This window comes from Squalius cephalus (assembly GCF_949319135.1).
Source record: "Squalius cephalus genome assembly, chromosome: 4".
Classification (NCBI taxonomy): Eukaryota; Metazoa; Chordata; class Actinopteri; order Cypriniformes; family Leuciscidae; genus Squalius; species Squalius cephalus.
Window position 1 is genome coordinate 44,194,128 of NC_137125.1, and position 25,395 is coordinate 44,219,522.

The 25,395-nt window shown below is 38.0% G+C and overlaps 1 protein-coding gene across 4 annotated transcripts; it reads left to right on the top strand.

Annotated features, from left to right (window-relative positions):
- Positions 1-24,946, top strand: LOC307156668 (plexin-B2-like). 4 transcript variants are annotated; one of them, XM_079868142.1, is made up of 7 exons: positions 1-217; positions 9,494-10,620; positions 10,706-10,894; positions 12,161-12,289; positions 13,080-13,180; positions 15,436-15,578; positions 18,916-19,590. In XM_079868142.1, the coding sequence occupies exons 2-6, from the start codon at positions 9,496-9,498 to the stop codon at positions 15,575-15,577; spliced, it is 1,686 nt and encodes a 561-aa protein (XP_079724268.1). In that variant the 5' UTR covers positions 1-217; positions 9,494-9,495; the 3' UTR covers position 15,578; positions 18,916-19,590. The 4 variants fall into 4 exon arrangements, with proteins under 4 accessions (XP_079724268.1, XP_079724269.1, XP_079724267.1 ...); XM_079868143.1 differs by lacking the exon at positions 18,916-19,590 and adding an exon at positions 23,091-24,946 and having other exon boundaries at positions 19-217; XM_079868141.1 differs by having other exon boundaries at positions 19-217; positions 15,436-15,573.
- Positions 24,947-25,395: the final 449 nt, after the last annotated feature.

Genomic DNA, 25,395 nt, shown 5'->3' on the forward strand with positions numbered 1-25,395 from the left:
AGTCGGGCAGGGTCAGAGTCCTGTGTGTCCTCATCCATCAGCTGTGGGGACTTTTGCTCTATCGATTTTTTGGTCCACTTTTTGTAATACTGTTTTATTCTACTAGCTTCAGTGATCTATTTGGGAGACGAATAATTTAATCTTTACTCGCGATCGGTCTCTGGCAGTTTACGAACAGAAATCTTGATCTGCGTTCGCGAGTTGTTTCTCCAGAAAGGTGAGTGTTGAACTTTCTGTTTGTTTCAACTGGTTTACATTTTTCAGTCGTGCGTGTTTGTAAACTTTAAAAACAACGTCTGTTCGCTTTATTTCCTCGAGTCTCGCGCGTTAGGTGTTATTACGTTTGGGAACATTTTGTTAATTAGGCTAAATCAGAAGATGTAACGTTATGTGATTTAAGTGGATTCACAGTTACCGCTTTTGAAACTTTATAACAACCCAAACATCAAGTCTCATTATTGACAATTATTTATTTATTTTTTTTTTTTTTTTGCGATAAAGCACGCGCTGGGGTTGGTGAAAAAAACACAAACTGCTCTCCCTTACTCATGTTGGCTTTTGTAGCCGGATGTTTGTTCCTGTAACACTGTGCTGATGCTTGACTTATGTTTTCTTAATAGTGCATCTGGCCCACTCCCACCTAAGATGCTCCTTAGTAATGTGAAACAAGGTTTAATGATGGGATATTTAGTTCTACATGTTGTGTTTGATTGGCCGTGAACCATTTGTCACAGCCCGAAGAAAGCACAGCTATCTCTGTTTCTGTCCTCATCATCTGAAGAGTTTCACTTACCTTCATTTCATTTTCTCCTGGCTTGTTTATTCTCCCAATTACACCCAGCTCTCATATTATACAAGCTGTTGTGATAAAATCTCTGTAAACTCTTACATATTGTTTCAATGTCTGACAGTTTTGTAGGTTTCAAACCAATTTGGTTACCGGCTCTGGGCTAGGCTACTGTATGAACCCACATCATTGCATTCTGCACATTTGAAATGCTAGGTGCACATATCTGAGGATCATTTAAATCTGGATATAATGCAGGAGGCTGTGAAACACAGTTCATGTTTCATGAGTTGTAAGTGATGCGCCAGCACAGACAGACACAGAAATGTAGGCTAGTTCACTCAAAGTCAGGTTTATTAAAGGTGCTCTAAGTGTCCCCCGTTTTTTTAGGCCAAAACATTTTTTTGTCACATACAGCAAACATCTACTCACTATCCGCTAGCTGCCTGTCCCCTGAACACACTGTAAAAAACGCGGTCTCTGCAGACACCACAGGCTCCACAAACGGAAAGAAAAACAAACTGGGCTAACCAGCACCACGAAACATAAACTGTTCCAGCCAATAATGGACAAGAAGGATTTGGGGTGAGGTTTGGGGGGTTAGTGCGCAGATGAGGAGGAGGGAGGGTCTAGTTAGCCTCCATTTTGTTTGAAATGGCACACAACAATGAAGTGCTGAGGCTGTAACCCTCTGAAAGGCAAGTCGCCTCTCTTGAATCCTAAAAACACTCATTGTGAACAATTATCTCTCTGGCAATGGAACTCGGTCGCTGTTGTCTCTCGCTCTCGCTGTCAGACCACCGGAGGTTTTCACCGGAAGTACTGGCCCACACACTCCATATATATATAGACCTTATGCGCCAGAGAAACGAGGGCGCCGCCATCTTTAGAATATTGTCTTTGAACTTCCGTTTTTGCAGTCGCTCTGTATATTTCTATGGCATTGCTGTCCAGGAGTAATTAGCTTTTGAAGTGGATTTACTTTATATAAAGTTAACGAAAGTTATCATGAGGATTGTAATGTTTAAACCAGATGTCTTAACAAATGTCAGTAGACCGGGAAGATTTTAAAACGAGCCTTTCATTCATAAATACGCAAGATCGCTGTGAAAATAAAACCGGAAGTCAAAAGACAACGAGCGCAGCGCTGAAAAGGGACGGGGCTACATAAGGTCTATACACATGCTCAAGCGAATACTTTAAACATCAACAAGAAGTGACGTCACCCAACATCACTTAGAGCACCTTTAAGCTCGTACTAGGGTTTATATAGCAAGTCTAGTACTAACCAAAAACCTTAACAGGAAGAGTGTAGTAGATAAAGATAAACGACTCCTTATATGGTAAGGAAATAATTATGGTGGCTTCTTATAGGAAATAACTAATACGTGCCTTAAGGGCTTCTGTGACTAAACAGTTTAAAAAAGAAATGAGTGATATGAGATGCAAACATTATCTCTTAACACTAAGCTATGTTAAGATATAAGATAAGACATGATATTTGAAGTATTGTTGGGAATAATTTGAATTTTGAAAGATATTATGAACCTACAAATACACTTCCAGATACATACACGCACACACTTACACAGAGGCCCGAAGCGCAGAAGACGGAAAGGACGTAAGAATGCCCATATATGGGGAACAATGAAAACACCAGAAGCCTCCTTGACTGAGGCAATAGAAGGTTGATGTCACATGATTTAGTTCCTCTTGAAAAAACACAAGAAATTGCATAGGAACAATGTAACCCATTTCCATATTAATATTACTGCTTTTTGACTGTTAGTTGTTGCATTTTTGATTTTGATGTCGTGTGCATACCTGGGGAGAAATTAGCTGTCTTCCAGTTCAGTTTATTAACTGAAATTGTATTATCTTAACTTGAATAACTCGGATGACGACAAGTTATTTTTTACATCTATTGCTTGAACTGCTTACAAGGTAAATAGCCTATGTAATTTTCCACTCATACAGGACTGCCCTGTTGAGATTGGATAAGCTGAAGTATTATAACCTGTAACCTTTTGATGATTTGCTACAAATATTAATCATTGTGTAACCAATATTTTTATTTTTTGTTCAAATACATTTTTATTTTATAAAGACAAACACTGTTCAGTTTTACTTCAGCTTACAAAGACAGTTCTATAAGTAATAGAAAGAGCATTATAGTATATTTTGCAAGACCAAGGACAACGAAGGATCCAGGAAAGATTCTGCTGGAGGGTAAGCATGAATTTGATCAATAGGCCTAGTTGTCAATGATTGTTATTGTTTCACGAAGGTGTAGGGACACACTTAGATTTACTGGTATAGGCTAAACAAGCTAGTGAGGATTTAATCCTATTCTGACCTGACAGCAAAAGACTTCAGAGCTACTTCGATACTAGGGGTTCTTCAGGAGATGAGATAAATACCAGATCTCACCACAGTATAAAAGTGCATGGTGCACACAAATATTAGGTAGCCTACAATATTGTATTTTTAATTATTCTATTCTGTAACATTTTTATCAGTATTTAGTAAGTCAGTGTTAATGAAATACAAGCTTATTTATAATCAATATTTTTCTTGCCATCAATTGTACACACAGGTTGTATTTAGCAAGCATCTCCATTTGTATTGTTCCAACTTAGGGTTATGGACTTCAACACACCTAAAACCTTCAGTATTAAACTTTTTGTACTACAGACATAAGTTATACTTCAAAAAATGTGGGTTGTTGGCCATATTCAGGGAAAAGAATATCAAAGACACTTTTAACTAGAGACCACAAGAAGTTGTACGTTCACACCAAGTATGGCCCTTGTGAAATACTGCTGTGCCCCTGTAAAACATTACTGATAAATCATTGTCTGTCAATGGAGATTATCATATAAAAGAATTGGAAAAAAATCCAGGTCCAGGCACTCAGTAGTATGCAAAAGTTAAAAAGCCTTTATTATTTTAAAGGGCTAAAGCATTAAAACACCAATGCGTATTGGCCCAATGGTCTTCATCAGGGTGTTGGTAACAAACAAACAGAATCAAGCCATACTTATAGCTGCATTGATTTCAGGTGTGCCACTCTGGCACTTACAACACAATTTCTTTGCCACTAGAGGCAGTAGTTCAGGTCATGTCTAATACCAGAGGTTAAACCAAACAAGACCTAATGAGACATCTCCAAGTGGAAAAACAGGGGAGTGACACCACTGCAAACATCCAATGTACTCCACACAACATGCACCAAAAGTCAATAAACCTGTAGGTTTCCACTGAATGAAGCCCTAGCGTGACACTTTGTCCACGTAAAAATGCGATACAGTCCTCTATTCCCAAAATCTCACCAATATAAATGCACTCTAAATTATCCACGTTTTAGATAATTTCAAAATTAACTCCTTGCATTACTGTAAATATTAACTGCATCAACCTGTAAATACTGTAAATATTCCCTTAAATTTCCTCCACATAAATGAATCATTACTATTTAATGCATAAATTAAAATGATTTATCAGTTAACTGCATTTAGGCTCCTACAAAACCAGTTACACATCATAATTCTTAATTCATAGTCAAGATGGTTCTAAAACAACATGAATAGTGTACAAAAATGGCAATTGGGTCTATTGCATTCAAAAACTTATAAAAAGGGTGAAAGGTCAAAATCTTCATTGAGACCTAACTAGTGGCCCTCAAGGAATAGATCCAATATGTTTCCCTCTGTTTAAGGCATTTGATTATATCCCCACCCCTGGCATCAAGGCGAATAGCCTCAATGCCCACTCGTAAGGTTGAATCCCTCCCATGTGTTGCGTCTATATAATGTTTGGCCATTGGATAATTCATATTTCCAGTTCGGGTGGCATACCTATGCTCAGCTACCCTGTCTCTTAGTCTCCTTTTAGTGAGGCCTACGTAAAAGCAGCCACAAGTACACTTTAATCGATAGACAACATGGGTAGTATTGCAAATTATAAAACTGTTAATAGTATAAGTCTTATTACTGAAAACATCCATAAATGTAGCAGTTTTAGCCATATTCTCACAATAATTACAATTACCACAAGGAAAGTTTCCCTTGGGTTGACGAAGCCAAGTTTCACGTTTAGGTGCAGGGAGGTAACTTCTTACTAACTTGTCTTTAATTGTAGGGGCCCTCCTAAAGCTGAACCCAGGGGATTCAGTGAATATTTCCCGTAAAGTCGGGTCACATTCAATAATGTTCCAGTTTTTCTTAATGATGTATTTAATCTGGACAGCCTCCTTGCTATAATGAGTGACAAAGTAGGGTTTCTGAGTTGACACTCTTTTGGGAAAATAATTTTTTTCTAATTTTTTAAAATATTTCTTAAATTATTGCAGTATTTCAGATTAATATAGAGACTGAGCCTAAATCAGTAATTTCACTTTAATGGCAATGGAAATTACCTATTAATTGTCATTAAAGTGAAATAACTGAACATAAACATACAAGCTTGATAAAAATGCTCATTTTAGAAGAAAATTTCAGATGGCACTTATATATATATATATATATATATATATATATATATATATATATATATATCATATTATTATTATTATTTATTTTATTTTTTTTAAGTTGTTAACTTTTTTTCATGTTTGTCTCTATGTTTCTTTTGTCTCGATGCACCACATGACTTAGGTTTGGTGGAGAAAAGTTTTTCATATATTAATAATATTTTTAACAAAACTGCTCTTCTTTTTCCTCTAATAAAAAAAGATTATGCCAAACTCTTTATGATAGGACAGTTGATGAGATGAGAGATATACTTTATTGTCCCCGAAGGGAAATTTGTTTTGGACTCTGTCCATTCCATAGCTTTACAGAGACAACACAAAAGACACTGTACAAAAAGAATAAACATTCCTTAGCGCATCCTCTCCCAAACATTCTCTCGTTTCTCGCATGTACATTTAAATAGGTACATGTATAGTAGTAGACACATTAACGCCTTCCATTGGCACTTATAAAACTTTAAAAACTGTTACTTAATTAAAAACTGGCATATTGCACACGAAAACACACAACTGATATATTGCACACTCTCCATATGGCCTACAAAATACAAAAGTGACATATTGCAATATATCCCATTACAATACACAACTAACATATTGCACTCTCCCTAAGGCCCATAAAATACACAACTGATATATTCCACAAGGCCTATATAATACACAATTGGCATACTGCACACTCATAGTACCCCTAAGATACACAACTTATGTATTGCACACTCTATCTGGCCTACAAAAATACACAATTGACATATTGCACATTCTCTATGGCCTACAAATTGCACAAATGACATATCACACACCTCAACAACCAACATATTGCACACCCCAAAAGCCTACAGATTGCAAGAAGAACATATTACACACACCTACATATTAGAGTTAATGAGCTTAATAGACATAGGTAAAAAATAATTTTTATAACGGTTTAGCCTACATTTTGGAACTCTAAATCTTCTACCAGATGGTAAAAGCTGAAATTCTGGATGAAGGATGTGGGTCGGGTCAGAAACTATTTTTTGTGCCTGTCTGATAACCGACTGCTCATAGATTTTCTGGGGGGGCAGATAGTTTTTGACCCCCATAATCTTCATAGCTGTCTTTACTTGACGAGCGATCTGTGATTTTGATTGTACTGTCAGGTTACCATACCAGCTTGTAATACCGTACTTTAAAATACTCTCTAATATTGCATGATAGAACAACAACATACATTTTTGTTCTACTCCATACAATCGAAGTCTCCGTAAGAAATGCATCCTCTGCTGGAGTCTGGAACAGACAGTGTTTACATGGTCCTTCCAGGTCAGTGCATTATCAATATGTACACCCAGGTACTTGTAAGAGCTAACCTGAGTAATGGGTACATTGTTAATTACTACAGGCCTGGTATCGCCTATGCCTTTTGGGTCAAACACCATCTCCTGAGTTTTAGTTACGTTTAGCACCAGATAATTATCATCGCACCACTGAACAAATTCCTCAATTTCTGTATGATACGCGGCTGGACTTTTATCTTTATGCATGAGGCCAAGGATTGCTGTATCATCGGAGAATTTAAAAATGTAATTATCAGTATGGAGTCTAAAGCAATCGTTAGTATATAATGTAAAAAGGGCTGGCGAGCTGACACAGCCCTGCGGGACACCAGTGCTGATTGGCCTGGGCTCCGTAAGAGCATTATTCACTTTAACCTGTTGAGTACGGTTTGTTAAAAATGAAAAATACCAGTTAAGAATAAAAGAATTAACATTCATGTGTTTCAGTTTCTGAATAAGCATATAAGGCTGTAGAGTGTTAAAAGCCGAACTAAAATCAACAAATAAAATACGTGCATAGGCTTTGGGGTCTTCGAGATGTTTACTGACCAAATGTGAAATGCTATTGATAGCATCGTCTATGCCGCGCCCCGGCCTATAAGCAAACTGAAATGGATCCAAAAACGCACCAACATCTTGTTTAAGAAATGACACCATTATCTTCTCAAAACATTTCATAACAATAGAAGTTAGCGCCACAGGCCTGAAATCATTATTCACCTTTGGGCATGGTTTTTTAGGTACCGGTGTAATTACTGATTTCTTCCACAGAGTGGGTATGGCGTGCGAATCTACTGATTTTTGAAAGATTGGAAACCATGCAGCTGTCAGCTCATCTGCACATGTCTTTAGCAAAAATGCGGATATTCCATCCGGTCCCGTTGCCTTCTTAGTAGCCTACATAATTTTTTAAAATGCAATCTCACCGCCTTGGGTTCTATCACCAGCCTTACATCCTGCTCTGTGACAGAAATTGTCTCTAAAATATTCTTCCCTTCAAAAGAGAAGTCCCGAGTTTCAAATCTCAGATAAAAGTCATTCAGTTCATTAGCTCTTTGCAGATCATCTGAAGTGCTGATACGTTTTTGAGCCGGTGTCATATTCGTGATTGCCTTCATCGTGTCCCATAGATCTTTTGATTTCTTTTCTCTAAAACTCTGTTCGATTAGTTCTTTATGCCTCCTCTTGGCTTTCCTGAGCAAATGATTTAGCTCAGCTTGCACGATTTTCAGCTGTGCTCTGTCCTGGTTCTTAAATGCCAGTTTCTTACGGTTGATACAGTCTTTAACCTCCTTAGTTATATATGGTTTATTGTTAGGATACATAATTATTTCTTTTTGAGGTATAACATTGTCCACACAAAATTTTATAAAATCCGTAACCGTCTCCGCCGCTTTATCCACATCCAGTTCATGAAAAATACTCCACTCTGTCGAGAGAAAACAGCCTTTAAGGGACTCTATGCTGTCACTTGTCCATACCTTAACAGTTTTGGTGTATGGTTTACTGCTTTTAAAAACAGTTTTGTAAGTAGGAATGAGATGTACTACATTGTGGTCCGAATTTGACAACGGGGGTTTAGCCCTGCTCTCATAAGCATTTTTCACATTACAATAACACTTATCAAGGATTCTAGCTCTCTTGTACCACATTTAACGTACTGTGAGAATCCCGGGAGTGACAGTTCCAGTTTGCAGTGATTAAAATCCCCTAGAATAACAACCGCGGCCTCCGGAGTGCGCAGTAACTGTTGATGTACACAGTCAGTAATGTGTGCCGCAGCATTTGCGGCGTTCCCACTTGGAGGGACATAGACACTGCAGAGGATGATGTTGCTAAACTCTCTGGGCAGATACAGGGGTCTTAGGCTCAAGCACATTAATTCGACGTCGGGATTACAAATACTTTTTCGCAATGTATGTTGCCTGCACCATTTATCATTAATAAAAACACAAATACCTCCGCCTCTGTCTTTACCCGACGTCTCACTCCTGTCGGAGCGAATGAAAGAGAAACCCTCCACCTCACACAGTGAGTCAGGAACATCGGGACGCAGCCATGTCTCCGTGAACACCATTATAGATGACTCGCGGTATTCATAGCAGGCTGAAGCGTTAATCCGTAACTCGTCCATTTTCCTTTTCAAAGATCTCACATTGCTGAGGATCATGGAGGGTAACGGTGGCCTGTTACCTCTTCTTCGGAGACGCTGTCGGATACCTCCTCTCTTTCCTCTTCTCCAAATTCGTCTCCTCGGGTCCGAGGACCGTATATCCTCGATGAGGTCGGGCGGTGGATGGTCTCCCGCAGCACGAAGGGCCAGCAGCTCAGCTCTGTTGTATGACAGCGCCAGACTGTTTCCTTTGGTCTGGCATGGCCGGAGGAGTTCCGCAATGAAAAGTACCAATAAAAGTTTTTCCAAGGTCGTCATTGTGTCGACTGTACATATACACACTTCCACGAGGTTTTTAAACGTCTAAAATCACCGACAGTATCACTCTTAAAAACACGAAACAACTTTAAAAACAAAAACAGCTATGGCGTGAAACAGGAGTCCGGGTCGCAGCAGTACCGCGCCACCACCAAATGCACTAGACATGGAGTTGTATCACCCTGACATTTTTTACTTTATGCCTCCCAAAATATATCAAAATAAATTTTCATTCAGAAATTAAAAACATGCTCATAATAGGAGAGGTGTATTCAAGTCATTGTATGTGTGAATTGCTTGTATGTTTGAATAGATCAATAAATCCAGACACCCTATGGTTTGGTGATGACTTTTTTACAGGCCATATAACTTGGTCGCGGACCTCTCATGTGACATAAATCTTGTTTTCTTTCTCTCTCTTCAAGAGATGGCGTGGAGGGCCCTGGCAGTGCTGTCTCTGCTGCTGTGTTTTGGCTCATCTTGCTGTGATGATACTCCAGACCAGTTCTTGTCTACCACTGTCATCAACAATGTCGTTCAGGACCCTCAAACTGGACGAATCTACCTTGGTGCCATAAATAGGATCTATCAGCTGAACTCTAAACTACAGCTGGAGAGCAGTGCTGTAACTGGCCCTAAGAATGACAACCCACATTGCCGTCCACCGATCACTGCACAGTGCACTGACGCAAAGGAAACGAACAACATCAACAAACTCCTGCTGGTTAACTCCGCCAATGGCACCCTAGTCGTTTGCGGAAGCCTTTTCAGGGGCATCTGCTCTTTGGTAAACCTTCACAGTGTGGACAAACCGGTGTACTACAGTGACACCAAAGGTGAGAAGACATACGTGGCCAGCACCGAGGAGTCTGTTGCAGTGGTGGGGGTCATTTCTTATTATATAGATGTTAATTCTAATGAAAACCTCAGCGTATTTCTAGTAGGGAAGGGCTACGGTGGCTTTGATAGCTCAAAACTCATCAGCACTCGGTTGCTGCAGGAGCATTTGGAAATGGATGTTTTCGAGAACATGGTTGAAGCTTCCACTGTGCAAGCTAGCCCTTTTGTCCAGCGCTACCTCCACGACTTTCGCCATGCATTCAAGGATAACGGTTACATCTACTTCCTCTTCTCACGCACTTCGGGCACCAGTGACAGCAGGAAGATCACGTTTGTAGCACGCCTGTGTGAAAATGACCATCATTATTATTCTTACACCGAACTTCAGCTCAAGTGCACCGTCGGTGTTGAACAACAGGAGAACACGTACAACAAGGTCCAAGCGGCATATCTGGCCAAACCCGGTGAAGTTTTGGCTAGGAATATCACCTCTTCGAATCTCAACGATAAGGTTCTATTTGTGGTGTTCAGTGCGGATGAGGACGGCGGTCGATCAGCCTTGTGCATGTACCCACTCAACAGCATTAACTCTAGGCTTGAGGAGGTGATTGAATCCTGCTACATAGGAGAAGTTCTGGAGGACGAGAAACCAAAGACCGTTTATTCACCCTACATATCCAAGACAGAGGCCATCTGCAAGACCAAAAGAGATGTGAGTTGTATTTCTTCAACTCTGCTTCCGTGTTGTGTGGTCGTTTACAACCTTATTGAATGTGCTGTGTATTTTCGCCCAACAGAAGAATATGGTGAAGGAATTTAAATGTGGTGCAGAGTTCCTGCCGTCTCCACTAGCCAGTAAACCTGAGTATGCTCTGTCTGTCAAACCCATCTACACCCGAAATGACATGCTGACAGCTGTAGCTGTAGCGGTGGAGAATGAGCACACAGTGGCATTCTTGGGAACTGGTGGAGCAGATGTCTTAAAGGTGAGTCCCATTCCAGGGTCTGGTTTCTATTCTCTTTAAAGACCCCCTGAAATCAAAATTTTAAGTTTTTTAGCTATCATGAATAAGCTGTTGTATTCCAAACCAATGAAAAACTTTGCATTTAGAAGATATAAGCATTCAAAAGTTACAGTCCCTCACTTCCATTAAAATGCGTCATGGATTTTTGTCATCACCGCGGACTTCAGCTTCTCATCACATCTTCTGTCCAATCAAATGCTCTCTAGAATGTAAACCGTCCCGCCCCCTATGCTATAAATGCCACCTGGCCAAAGCGACCGTTGCGTTGACACGCCGCGGAAAAAGATTTTTTCCCTGGTTTTTGCCAGGGTTGATATTATCCCCACCACTTTTTGAAACATCTCGCGTCATGGATGTACTTAATACAAATAAAAAAAACATCTCCATCTAACTAGCAGGGCATTAGTTTAGTTCCTTTGTCAAATAAGAGGCGTTCTAGCGCTGAAATGTGTTGTTTTTTTAAATCAAGCTGCTGAGTGCTCGTTGCCTCTGCTATTAGTGGCATGGATACAGTGTTCTCTTGTGGCTCGTGCATAGGCTCGGTTTTGATGAGAAAAAAAACTACGAGTGTGGATTAGAACACAGAACCTCTGGGCAAAAGTTCTACCACTTGACCATGAAAGTACTCAAGCTACATTCACAGATCTATAGATTTATTACGATTTCTTCACGTGAAAATTCTCGGCTCTAACAATATATATTAGTAGATCTCATACATGACAAATCCAACGTACTATTGTAATTGATTTCTGGACATCATAATATTATTTTTTCCTAAATGTTTATTGTACACATATATTGTACATCTTAGCATTTTATAGCACCCCCCCCCCCCCACACACACACACACACACCTGTCCCACCCACTTTTTAAATCAAATTTACACCACTGGTTGGAGATGCGTTTTCGGATGATCAAGTTTTTTTCCGGTTTCCAACTGTACGTTGGTTAAGAATGAAATGGCTTGAATTTATTCAAGTAAATTTCAGGTTTGACTGCTGTGGTGGTCTGGCTTTGTGCAATAATATGGGCTGGTAAAAATTTTTTTTGTTGGTTCAAACCCAAGGATGGATGATTTACGAGCTACAACCACTTGAGAGCAATGCACTTAACCCCAGGACTTGCTCTAGCTGTACTACCCCATAATATAGTGTTTACTTGTAAGTCGCTTTGGATAAAAGCATTTTCAAAATGAATAAATGAGTTCATTAACTTTTCGCTTGCAGGTGCATCTTGACTCCAGCCACAATGACTTTTATCACAGAATTCAAGGGGAACGGGCAGATGGTGGGGTGAACAAAAACCTCTTTTTTGATTCAACTTTGGATCACTTGTACATCACCACTGGCAGAAAGGTATGTACACATTCACAACACTTATAACGTTAAGAAAACAGATTACACTGAGTCAACAGAGATCATCCACTAGTTAAAATCTGTTTGAATAAGGTTGGTTTGCCAAGTTTAAAGAAAGGATTTTTGAATGGAATGACAGAAAATATATACAAATGTCACATGATATCACACATCTTGGCGACATCCCTAGAGTATGTTAACTGCTAAACAAAAAAGTGACAGCAGGCTGTATTCATATTCTTTTAGCCAATCAGAAAACTGCAAGGCGCTCTCTTCCCGTCAATCATTTTACAAATTAACAAGACAGGCCATATATTAGTAAATTAGAAGCAGGAAGCTGAGGTGTATCATTCAAGTTAACAGGCATATTTCGCTTCATAAGCAGTTGTCAGTTTGTTGTGCATTTTTGTGTACATTGTTTTGCTACCAATGCTTCTTATACCTCTGAGATGACGTGTGTGCTAATTTACACCTCAAATTCTTGGTTCCTGACTAAAACCTTTGGGTCCTGAAGGTGCAGTCATATTAACCATTGCTCTTGCAAATTTTTTGTGGGCAAACCCCAATAGTTTCAGTTGGAATCCGACCTATCGAGAGTTTCTCTTGAGGACAAAATTTGCCCCATTGACCAACAGAAAACTGCTTGGTTTGAAAGGGACAGTGGACTTCCATTGTGACCACAGCTTAACATTCTTAATGGTGAAGCAGAACCTTCAGTTACAGATGCATCAGCTATTAGGCATCTTAAACTAAATAAATAAACAACATTTCTTGCTTCTCTTTTGTGTAGATCATCAAAGTGCCAGTGCATTCCTGTGAGCAGAATAATGACTGTCACTCATGTGTGTCCCAACTGGACCCATATTGTGGCTGGTGTGTGTTGGAGGGCCGGTAAGTCTGTTAGATTCATTTTATTACCAAACGCACAACATCATTTGGGCATTCTTGTCCAGTAAATGACAGGACAAGTAATAACACTGCCACACTACAACAGAGTTTGATATTTCTACTGCCAAATAAAAGACTCATTGTTCCTTTGGGTCATGTGACTTCCATCTCTATTAAAGTATGTTTTAGAGCAGGAAACTGTTTAGAAATCTCGTTTTAACCCTCTGGGGTTGAAAATAAACAGGGTGTGTTTTCTGCCTCTCTGTCTACGTGAACTTTTATTTTAGAGCACATTTTTAAACTTAAACAAAACTCAGCGAATACTTGTCACACAGATATGAGCAATGTATCTTTATAAACATTTACATGTCTACTTTTAAATGATTTAATTCAAAACGAAAACAAATATTCTCTGTTTATGTAATCTGTATGAAAAGAGAGATATGTCAGTCGGAAGCTCATTATCTGCTAATGTGAACGCTTACGGAGAGTGTGCGTTATTGAAATGCAAATGATCTGAGGCGACCCATGCAAACCTGTCAACTCCCACATCAATTTGATAAAACGCATCAAGTTTAATCAGATTCATGTACTTTACGTCGTCTTGGGACGCTGTGAGGAATAATAATAGCGTAATAATAACAATCCTGGAAAAATTTACCTCAGAAGTGCTGGTTTCAGTTTTATTTCATGGAGCAATGGATCCAACTGAGGATTGTGAATAGCAAGTTCTATTAAACGACAGTAGTGTCTTTAAACGACAAAAAAACTGTTTAAATATGAATCCTGCGTGTTATGCATGTCTCTGTGTGAATGAATAGCACAAATGGGCTCTTTTGTTTACTACACACACTTATATTAGTAGACATGCTATTTTTACATGAACATGAACACATCGACTAGTTTGGCTTTTCCCAAACTATATTGCTATACGGAGATGAGTGAAATCGACTGAAATATGTTGAAATAAAATGTCTTTGTATAGGCAACGTACTAAACTGCAAATTAACATTTATATGCCCTATATTAATATATCATAAAAAGATATATTACAGACGTAATATGAATGTTTAGACAAGATTTTGTTGACAAGTTATGGATAGATTATGAAGTGTTCACTGTAAACTACTGTCACTACTGCCACACCAATGAAGCTTTTGTTCGCCAATTTCTAATCATATGTTAAATATATAATATGGGATGTTTTGTCAACGTAAAGTAGGTATATTGAATTATCAACTAAGATGTTATTATAGTGTTTGTTCCAATGTATGTTCAAAGTAATAAATCCTTAACTTTGTAAAAGGCATAAAGATTATCATGCTGATTTCAAAGAAAGATTATACTTGAAATAATGTTAAAATTGTAATTGTTGTTGATTTACCTGTGAAAACTTTTTAATAAAATAGCAAAAAGTATATATATTTGCAAGGTTGATGTAAACAAAATCTTAATAGGTTAATAAAAGCCTTCTCATTAAATTATTTATTATTGTGTTGTTTAGTTAGTGACAAATTTGGGGAGAGGAAAAAAATATTCCAAAACTTTCTGAAAATACAGTATGAGAATTAACTGCACAAATACTAGAAATTACTACCTTGGATATTATACAATTTGCATGCGTACAACATCTAATTCAAGATGTTTCCAACTCTAACTTTGAACCAGTTCTATAGAATGGCCCATTTAGCCTATTTGAACAGGATTTGTTTCCAGGTTTGACTGTGTACTCAAAATGTGCCTTTTGACTTTCATTCACATTTGGATTATATTGTTTACTATATTTTAAATAAACTACGCCCCTACACATATTGCCTTTCTAAACAAAAAGTGTCTTACAAAATTTAAATCAATGCATTGTTTTATGTGAATGAGTAGGTAGGATGAATACAAACATGTACATGTACTCAAAAATACAAACATGTACATATATGTTGCTCACATATTATTGTAGCCCTGTTTGTGCTGAATGGAGTATAATGACAATTTTGCCATTTAATATGTTTAAGCAACTGAAAAAAGCACAAATGTCAGGGCATGTCAAAAAATCTCAAGGGCCCCAAAATCATGTTGGACCCCTAATGGTTAAAAAAATAATCTCTTTAGTTTAGTTAACCTCTAAAATATGGCGTAATCCAAGTCTTGGAGATTACTGTTAAATTTGAGCAAGTGCTACAGTATTACATACTTGTGTTCAGCCCAGTTAAAGCAAATGCAGTGTGGCTCATTACCCATGTTTATCTGCTTTTCTCCTGCAGTTGTACAAGGAAGAAGGATTGTCGCAAGGGAGATGGAGAGAATGCCTGGTTGTGGAGTCCAAAACAAACATGTGTAACCATTCAGTCCTCAACCATTCAGTCCTCAGTCAGAATTCAGGAGGCATTCTGTATCAGAACGTAAGGCGGGTGTCAGCAAGTCTGGGCTACCACTCGAGAAACCTAAAGGCTCTCATGAGAATTAACATTTGAACTCTCTCTTGCATATGTAACAGCAACATCCGAGACACACCACAGAGTGCAGTCACACCTCACTTCTAAAATCTCCCCCTGCTCCCCCCTTCTCCTCCTCACCTAAAACTTACTGAAAACCTATGCAATGTTAAAGGAACACGCCGACTTTTTGGGACTTTAGCTTATTCACGGTATCCCCCAGAGTTAGATAAGTCCATACACACCCTTTTCATCTCTGTGCGTGCCGTAACTCTGTCTGACGCACCCACCGCTAGCCTAGCTTAGCACAAAGACTGGAGGTAAACGGCTCCAGCTAGCATACTGCTCCCAATAAGTGACAAAATAACGCCAACATTTTCCTATTTACATGTTGTGATTTGTATAGTCACAGTGTGTACAAATAACAAGGTCACATGAGACACAGCCATCTTCTAACCGTATACATGCTGGGAACTATATTCTCAGAAGGCGAAGCACTGCTACTTCTGCGGAGTGAGCAATGCATAGCGGTAGGTCGTAAAACTTTCATAAACTGAAACCCATGTATTGCAGACGATTCCCTCTGTGATCTCGCACATGTGCACAAACAGCAGTGTGAAGGTGAGGATCCAGCGCAGGTTGTGGCCTGGGAAGTGCAACATATCTTTATTTTCAAATGTATTATCTGATTCCCCTCTGTATCTAATATAACATACAGTTAAAGGGACACCAGGCAACTCTTGAGTGTTTTTTCTCTACGAAGCTCCCCCTAGTGTCTGGTAGTAAATGCTTTCATACACTCTGTCGTAAAAACGAACTGTTGTCACCCCACCCCCCTCGCCACGAGCAACCCAGCTGATCAGCTGTCAACCTAGCTGAGCAGAGGAACCGGGTATTTCAAAACCAGTTATGTCTACCGAGGCAAGTAAAGCAATATTTTCTTTCCAACTGATGGCGATTTTTTTTTTTTTATTGTGTTGTCATGCATACTAGTATTTTTACCGGGAACGAACGATATGAACGAGGCGAACTACTGCTTTCGTGTTTGTTTGTTTTTGGGAGAGTGGGCATGAGCATAAAATATATATATATCGGAGGCTAATATTTGTCTAAAGTTATATTAGCAAGGTTCATCTAGTAGAATGACGGTTACCTTTGCCTGTCTAAGAAAACATCAGAACGTTTTTTTCTAGCTCGATCATGATATGTGCAACATGTTTATTGCCTATTATCAGACGCGTTGACTTAGTGACATAAAATAAAAGTGTAAGTTACACAAATAAAACCGACAGAGGAACGGCCACACAACTACAGAAATCAAACGTGTTTTCTATGACAATGCCTAACATCAAAGTTATAGTATCTAGCGTAACGTTACTAGTAAGCCCGTAACAGACAGCGATCATAATAAAAAAACTTTACAGACAATAGCAAACATCCTGAGGTCACAATTACTTGTAATTTAAATATTAAACACAGTTTATTCCAAAGATACTTACAAGTGCAACAGCAATAAGGCCAGGTCAGCATCCGTTTTGCAGGCTTCTGTTTCTCTCAGTTCTCACCATTCTGAAAAAGCCGGTCCGATATTTAACTTTACTCGAGTCTGACTTATTGCTCGGTCAGTCTCCCGTTTCCTCTTTCGTTGGTCCTCCGACAAAGATTTCCTAGCTTTCTGCTTCTTTTTACAGGCTCAGCCATAACTAAATCTATCGTTGCCCTTTGCTTAGCTAGCCGGTGCTTGAATGGGGGCGTGTAATTACGTGTGCAGTGCCGTCAAGCAATTCGTTACATCGCGAGACCTGATATCACGCGATACTTCCTGACACCGACCCGCGTCCCAAAGTTGCAAGTGAGTTTTTTACGCTCTCGGGCACCAGGGGGGTGCGAAACCACCACCGTTCAACCCGAAATAAGTAATATAACCATTCCACTGACTCCGAAGCTGTTCAGTTAAGGTTAAAAAGTTACCTAGAGCCCCTTTAACAATGACTTTTTCCTAGACATTTGTTAATCAGCACTTTGTATCTATCTCCGCCTGTCTCGTTCATACGTCGTTTTCCTTTCTTTGGCTAGTAGTGTAATAATTATTCTATGGGAAACATTTTCTCATAATGAGATAAGGAGCCATACTTACCACCTTATTTAATTTTTATACATTTCTTAATTTAAATATCAGTATGTAACGACTGAGACAAGTCAGACATAAGTATTTGTTATAGTTTAACAAATGATATTTAAAACTCACTCTGGGATCTGTGGCCCCATCCCCCCAAACAGGGCAAGAAGGACTTAGTTACCAAGACCACGATCAGATAAGTTGGTTTTATGACTCTTAGCAATGTGAACAGGGCCTCTTCCACAAGACCTACAGATATTAGAACAGACTCTCCTGCATTCATTTATCGATGAACTGATTAACATGAAATTAACATGCATCCCAGAACATTTTGTGAATCATTTACTGTCTTGTGTCTTTTAATACTATTATCTTTTGATACTATTATCTCTTTGATACTATGTATTTTATTACAGAACCAACGGTCAATGTAACCTCACCTATACCATGTTTGGTCTCTATAAATTGGTACTTTGAAGATCGAAATGATTGTGTACATGATATGCAGATAGCTGCACAACACATTAGTATTACAATAATATTTCTTAGTTTTGTCATCAGAAACCAATCCAGCTGCACATGCAAATGAGCACGCTTAGAACAAAGATTCATAAATCAACCACAGAGGAATCTTCCCGCTTGGAAATTCCACCCTTCTCATTGGTCAAGCAAACCTGGAGAGGTGGAGCCTTTCTCAGGCTTTATTAGAGACAAATCCACAGTGACTCGCATGTTTTTCGACTCTTCTCTTCTGGCCTCTACTCAGTATGTTGTTATATTGTTAAATGTGTTTATTTCTTCGGGTGTGGGATTTGCACCCGTCAGAATCATAGCATCAACATCTCCCACAGTGGACAAGAAACAAGGATTAAAAATAGGAAACTTTGTTTTTACCACTACAAAATGTCAAAAGACTTGCTTTGAAAATGGAATATGTTTGAGAAAAGGAGGATTGTCCTTAAACTTCAAACAGTCCATCCACTCCGTTCAAGTTTAAGGATAATCCTCCTTTTCTCAAACATATTCCATTTTCAAAGTAAGTCTTTTCTGTTACATTTACATTCTTCTGTTAAAGTCTAGCCCTACATTTCCACCGAGATTGTTTTGTGAAAGTTCAGATGTATACAACAGATGTCGGTGGAGGCTAGTACAATATTTAGCAAACCCAAGAATACTTACCATTACTGCAGGAACGACAGAGATGTTTACTGCAAAAAGAGGACTGCAGAAAGGAGATATTCTGCTAGTCGTGGACAGCTCAGCACCTCATGGATCGTGGCCTCTTGGAAGAGTAACAGAACATCTACCTGATTCCAAAGGACTCATAAGAACTATTAAACTTAAGACAATGACTGGTTTCTTGGAAAGACCTATTACCAAACTTTGCCTGCTATTGGAAGATGCAGAAAATTAGATCTGAACCATAGAAGTGACGACTGAATAATGATGTGTATTCATTTTTCTTGTATAGACTAGTTTGGCTCCATTTACATTTAATGTATTGTAATTGATGCTTAAATGCTCAATTAGGGGCTGGGTGTAGGAGCCATACTTACCACCTTATTTCATTTTTATGAATTTGTTCATTTAAATATTAGTATGTTGTTATATTGTTAATTGTGTTTATTTCTCTGAGTGTGAGCTCTCTATAGGTGAGAGGGAAAGGATGTTTAAAAAGGATAGGCCACCCCTGACAGGAGGGGGGCGCTGGTGCAAGAGCATACAGTCTTTTGACCGTGCACATGGAGCTAGGGTGGCATGGTGCAACAAACCTGCTAGAGGCCTAAAAGTTGTTTGCTTTGTTTTATGTTACAATGCATCTTTATTTTTGATTTAATAAACTTCAGTTATTTGTTTGGAACATCAACACACCTCTCTGGATCTATGTATGGTACTTTGCACGCGCGTCAGAATCATAGCATCAACATCTCCCACAGTGGACAAGAAACAAGGATTAAAAATATGAAACTTGTTTTTACCACTACATATGGTATAATGCTTACAGACCGAATGAGGAATGGCACTGACACCATTACGGCGTCAGCATAAAGGATTTTGCCAAGGTTTTGAGTAAAGACTCTTAGGGGAACCGATACAGATAATGAATTGGCCCAAGTAGGTCTGATATCGTGTCTAATAATATAATATAAAAAGCAATATTTAATTTAATATCTATTTATAATAAAATAATAATTGTTATTAAAACACACACACACCTATTATCATACAGCCCTGCTTAACTTCTTTATGGATAATGGTAACACTCAGAGCCCCATTATCCATTATTTTTTCCCCTTGAATCTGTGATTATTTCACTATAATTAGCCTATCTAAAAAAGTATGTAGCCTATCGCAGTGTTCAATTTGTGATGTTTGTGTTGTAAGTGTAGTAGTATGTCTTCTATTATTACAAGTGTACTGTATTTAAATGTATTTGAATGCTAGTTGACCATCTTGGACCATGCATCAATTGACCAGCTTGGACCCACTAATGACCAGCTTGGACCAGCTAATTACCAGCGTGGACTAGCTAATAAAGCTTTAACCAACTAATAATAACTAGCTTGATCTAGCTAATGACGAGTTTCAACCAGCTAGAAACCAGCTTCTATGCTCTAAAACAGCCAGCATAAGATGGATTTTCCAACAGGCTTGACATTTAAAAAATTAGTTTCTGGGGGAAACTTACAGCACATGGAGAAAATTATAACCTCGGTGCTGACATTAATTCTGGGACTGGGACATTGGGAGACCTTTATGAGAGGGACATCCACAGGAAATGAAGCTTATCTTTTATGTCTTAACTAAATAAATGGAAAATGATGATGTCTTTCCTTGAGTTGCTTGTGAAATCAAAGAAAGAGAGTGAGGGTTTATTTCAGCTCTAATGTAACGCTTGAGATGACTCAGTGTTGTCACTTGGCTCAGTGTGCTGGGTTCCTTGAAGTGGTTAGAAAAGGACAGGAAGTCTTTTACACGTCCCAAGCATCATGCGTATTTATCAACTCAATAATCAACATAAATGCAGAGAGACAGATGAAGGGGGAAGCTGAGAAAATGACAAGTGAAAGAGTGCATGGGAACATGAAACTGCACACATACCTCCATTAAATAAACAGTCTCTCTCCCTCGCTCTATGTGTAAACTGTCACGGTATAACCGTCACATAAACAGCCCTATACAATAAACAGACCCAGACTGCAATGTTAGTTTAAACTATGATTAAATAACTTGCACTTGCTAACATAGACCTACTTTCCTTTATTGTGTGTGTGTGTGTGTGTGTGTGTTTTTGGTCTTCTGAGACAGAACTGTGGAAAAGAGAATGGATAGTCTATAGAAATAGAAGTTTCGAAAAGAACAATTTGTTTGTTTGTTTGTATAGATGCCAGATGCTGGACCACTCAGGTGCACCTATGCTAACCCAAGTTACCCTAATTGTAGGCAGCTCAAGTGCTTCATGTAATTCATTGGATTTTGGAACTATCTCATTGTTTTTAAGATTTCTTACAGAATAACATTAATGATGATAGACTAGATCTCTATTTCCTAGGCATTCATGACAAATTTAAAATGACAATATACTGTCACCTAGTGGTTTGACACTCAAAGTACACTTTGTTGCAAACAACACATTTAAGGCAATAATCAAGTAAAAATATATAAATATAATACAAACTATAGTTACATAAGTATAAGTAGTTATAAGTAATTATAATTATTAAAATCTATGCAACCCCCCCCCCCCCCCTATCAGTATATTTTAAGTTGTAGATTTAGTAATTTTAGTACCTCAACTTAAGCTTATTTCAGTTAGTTGTGAAGGAACAAGTTTAACTTTATGTTTTTCATCTAATAATTTTATTTTATTTAAGCTTAATTTCAATTTTAAATCATTTAAAGTGATTGAATGACTTTAAATGATTTTGTTTGTAGTTTTAGTGAACAATAACAACAGTAATTCCAAACCCTTCTCTGCTTACTCAGCTGTGTTCATGGACTCAAGGGCTTCTAGAGTGATGGATACACCAAGGTTGCTGTTAATTAGCAGTGAGACGAAAAAAGTGAGTTTCAAAAAGTGCAATCATTTCCTCACAAAAAACAATGTTCTTGTTAGCTGGTTATTCAGTGTTCCACTGCCAAAGTGATTTGTTATCCTGGGGACAGCAGCACAACCCCATTATGATTTTTTTTAATATATATATATTTATTTTCAACTTCTGAAGGTTATCTGGAAGAGCATTGCCCCAATTACAATTTCAGAACTTCCTATTGAATTGTTCTGCTCTGTGAAGCCTATTATTTGAAACCAACCAGCCATAAACCACAGAAATGAATGAATCTGATGTAATCACATACTGATGCAATAGATTATAGAATCAAGTTTGAATCATTATACAAACAAAGAGATCCCTATTATATGTTGTTGTTGTTGTTGTTGTTGTTGTTGTGTGTGTGTGTGTGTGTGTGTGTGTGTGTGTGTGTGTGTGTGTGTGTGTGTGTGTGTGTGTGTGTGTGTGTGTGTGTGTGTGTGCAACACTCCAGGCAATTAATCAATCAAAGCATAATTTTTGAAAGCCAAGAATGGATCTGGCTCCTGAAAGAGCTGCAAAGGAATTATTTAAATAATTGTCTTTTGATGGTTTGTATTGTTTGCACTGGGAATAATCTGGGAATCTGATCAACAACACTGGACACTCTGGCACAGTGTCTTCCTTCAAAGAGCTGCTCTCAGTCTTCATTAGTGGCTTCATTAGCGTTCTCACATCTCTGAGCACTCGTAATCAGGTTGATGATGAGAACTGGGTATTTCACGGCTCAAGTTGCCAACTGAAAGAATTATCGATTGAGTTATCTTTATTTTTTGTAAAAAAAAAATTATCCATTGTGTTATCTTTATTTTTAGTAAAATAAATATATGCCTGTAAAAGCAAAATTTGTCCAAAATTGTACAGTTTGTTTTAGTTTTAGTTAATATATAATATATACATACATACGTATATTTATTTACAGTATAGTGTGTGTGTGTGTGTTAAGCCTATACGTGTGTGCTCATATTTTAAATAAACACTTGTATTATTTTTATCAAATCTATATGCTAACTAAACTATGATACGCTACAATAATTTTTAAAAAGGACTTTTTTTTGTATTCTGAAGTGAACAAACTTTAAACACTTGAGAAGCAAGTTCTTAATAAATCCGTAGTATTTTATATTATACATAATATATTATACATATTATACATCTATTAATATGATCAAATCAGAGTTAAATATGATAAATATTTCAAAAATATATTTTATTTATATATTTTTATATGCAAATTTGCACAAAACATTTTCCATTGATCTTGTTCCCTTCAGAGGCTTCGTCATTTGGCTGAACACAGGGGTGCAGAATTCTGGGTGATGGTCCCAGGACTTGTGGGATTGATGGTGAGAGCACCAGATGGCTCATTAGTGGCACTGCACCAAACTGGCACTGTAGGGAATACCGGATTCACCAAGCTAAACCAACATCTCCAGACGCTATAAATGGAGTTCATGCAATTTAGGCCTAAACACAGACACACAAACACGCATATCATACATGCATGGACCACTCACTCATTTACACACACACTCGACAATGTCACTCATACAAAAGCACACACATTTTTGATTAGAGCGAGGTAGGCCTATGCAATAACTCATATTGACAGCCGCCTGAGCAACTTGGCTCGTTGCAACAGGAAAGCAAATCTAATCATTGTACGGTCTAAAAATAACTCCTTTCTCGCTCTCGCTCACTTTTGTTCATGTTTATCTCCCCCTCCCTCTACACGACTCCTTCTGTTTGCTGTCTCACAGCATATTGTCTTTCTCTGCCAACTGACAGCGTAACTGTTTCTGCTCATCTGTCTTTGCCGCCGTTCAGGATGTGCCAAGTTCAGCAACACACGGGCGAATGCAAGTAACGTCTGTTTTTTGTTTCACGAACACGGTGAGAGTGTTATTGTCGTTAAATGGCACTTTCGGGTGTGGCAGTCTCTCATGGAGGGGGTTGTACAGCTCAAAAGTCCCCTTGAGATTTTTATTGACTATTTGAGCTGATATAACAAAATTAAACAGTAGAGGGCGCCACAAGAGTATGATCAGGGGTTTTCAAGGTATTATTAAAGACGGTATTCGAAACCATTTCATTCTTTCCCATGATATTTATTTCTCTCTCTCACTGTCTAGATGTCAAACTCAACTTATTAAGAGTCAATACAAGAGTCAAAATATCTTAAAATGACTTGAATTTTCACTGGAATCTGATTAAACTACATGTGAGCCAATCAATATCTGTCATAGAGCCACTCAAAACATGACCAGTGAAGTAAAAAATGACCTGTTCTGTCTGCTACTGTCTTGTTTTTGATTTGTCAGATGATTCAGTCATCTATTTCTTATCATTTTCTGAAAGAGGTGTGACATTCTGAGCAACGGGGCTGTTTGAGAGAAAATAGAACAATGGTTGTAGATGACAGCCAGCTTTGTGTGTTCCACGCTCGGGCACAATGCCATCTCATTCTACCTGACAGCTATCATTATTCTCATTTTTTCTCTGATTTTCTGTCTCGTTCCTTCGCTGCTCCTGTTATATTTCTTGTGTTTTGATCATCTTCACATTTTCGCTGCATTTTACACTCTATAATATTTGAGAAAAAGGCATTTAGGAGGGTTGAGAGAGAGAGTGAGTGTGTGTGAGAGAGAGAGAGAGAGAAATAATAAATGGGGAAAAAAGCAAAGCATCTCTGTCCCTACAGGCCTTGGGGCAAAGACCGCACTCTTTTCCTTCAGACAGACTAATTTCCATAGTCATGAATTATTCAAATCATTCAGCCTTGACACTCGGGTCCAACTACAACATACACACACTTTTGCTGCAATAACACACGGGGGTCCTAAACAATATTTTTAAAGAGACACTGCATTAATGATGTTTCTCATGTTACCCAGAGCGTCCTCTGAAGGCAAAGCTTTTCTTACTTCAAAGACCTCGGCTACCTGTGGATGACAGAAGAATTTGGTGGGTTTATGAAGGTCAATCGGTTAAATAACTCAAAGCCTGCCAAATTAAAGCATCAGGAAAGTTCAAAAGTCAAGAAGTTTTCTGAGTTGATCGTTTTATGCAAATTTTTACATTTTTAATGTTATTAAAATTATGATTTTTATAATTAATATTTACAACACTGGCACCATTTTGTTTATTATTATTATTATTATTATTATTATTATTATTTTCTCCTTTTTGTCACTGTTTTTGTGTATTGATGCTTTGGCAATATCACATGCAAAATAATCATGTCAATAAAATACCTTGAATTTGAAAATTTCATAATACTTTTAATAAAACAAGTTACATTTATTGATTTTAAATTTTATTGTAACCTACTTTATTGTATCCATTAAATGTACTATTTTATTACAATTATTGACCCCTATTTGGTCTGTTTATTTGTTTTTTTCTGTTTTGATGTATTGATTTTTTTTTTTTTTTTTTTTGGAAACATTGCTTGTCAAACTGTTAAACGGCATTATTCTCAATTCTCCTGCTCCTATTAGCTGAATATTAATCTTCAAAACAGCACCAAAAACATTGGACTAATGAAAGAGGTGAGCTTAAATATGTTGTCGCAACACA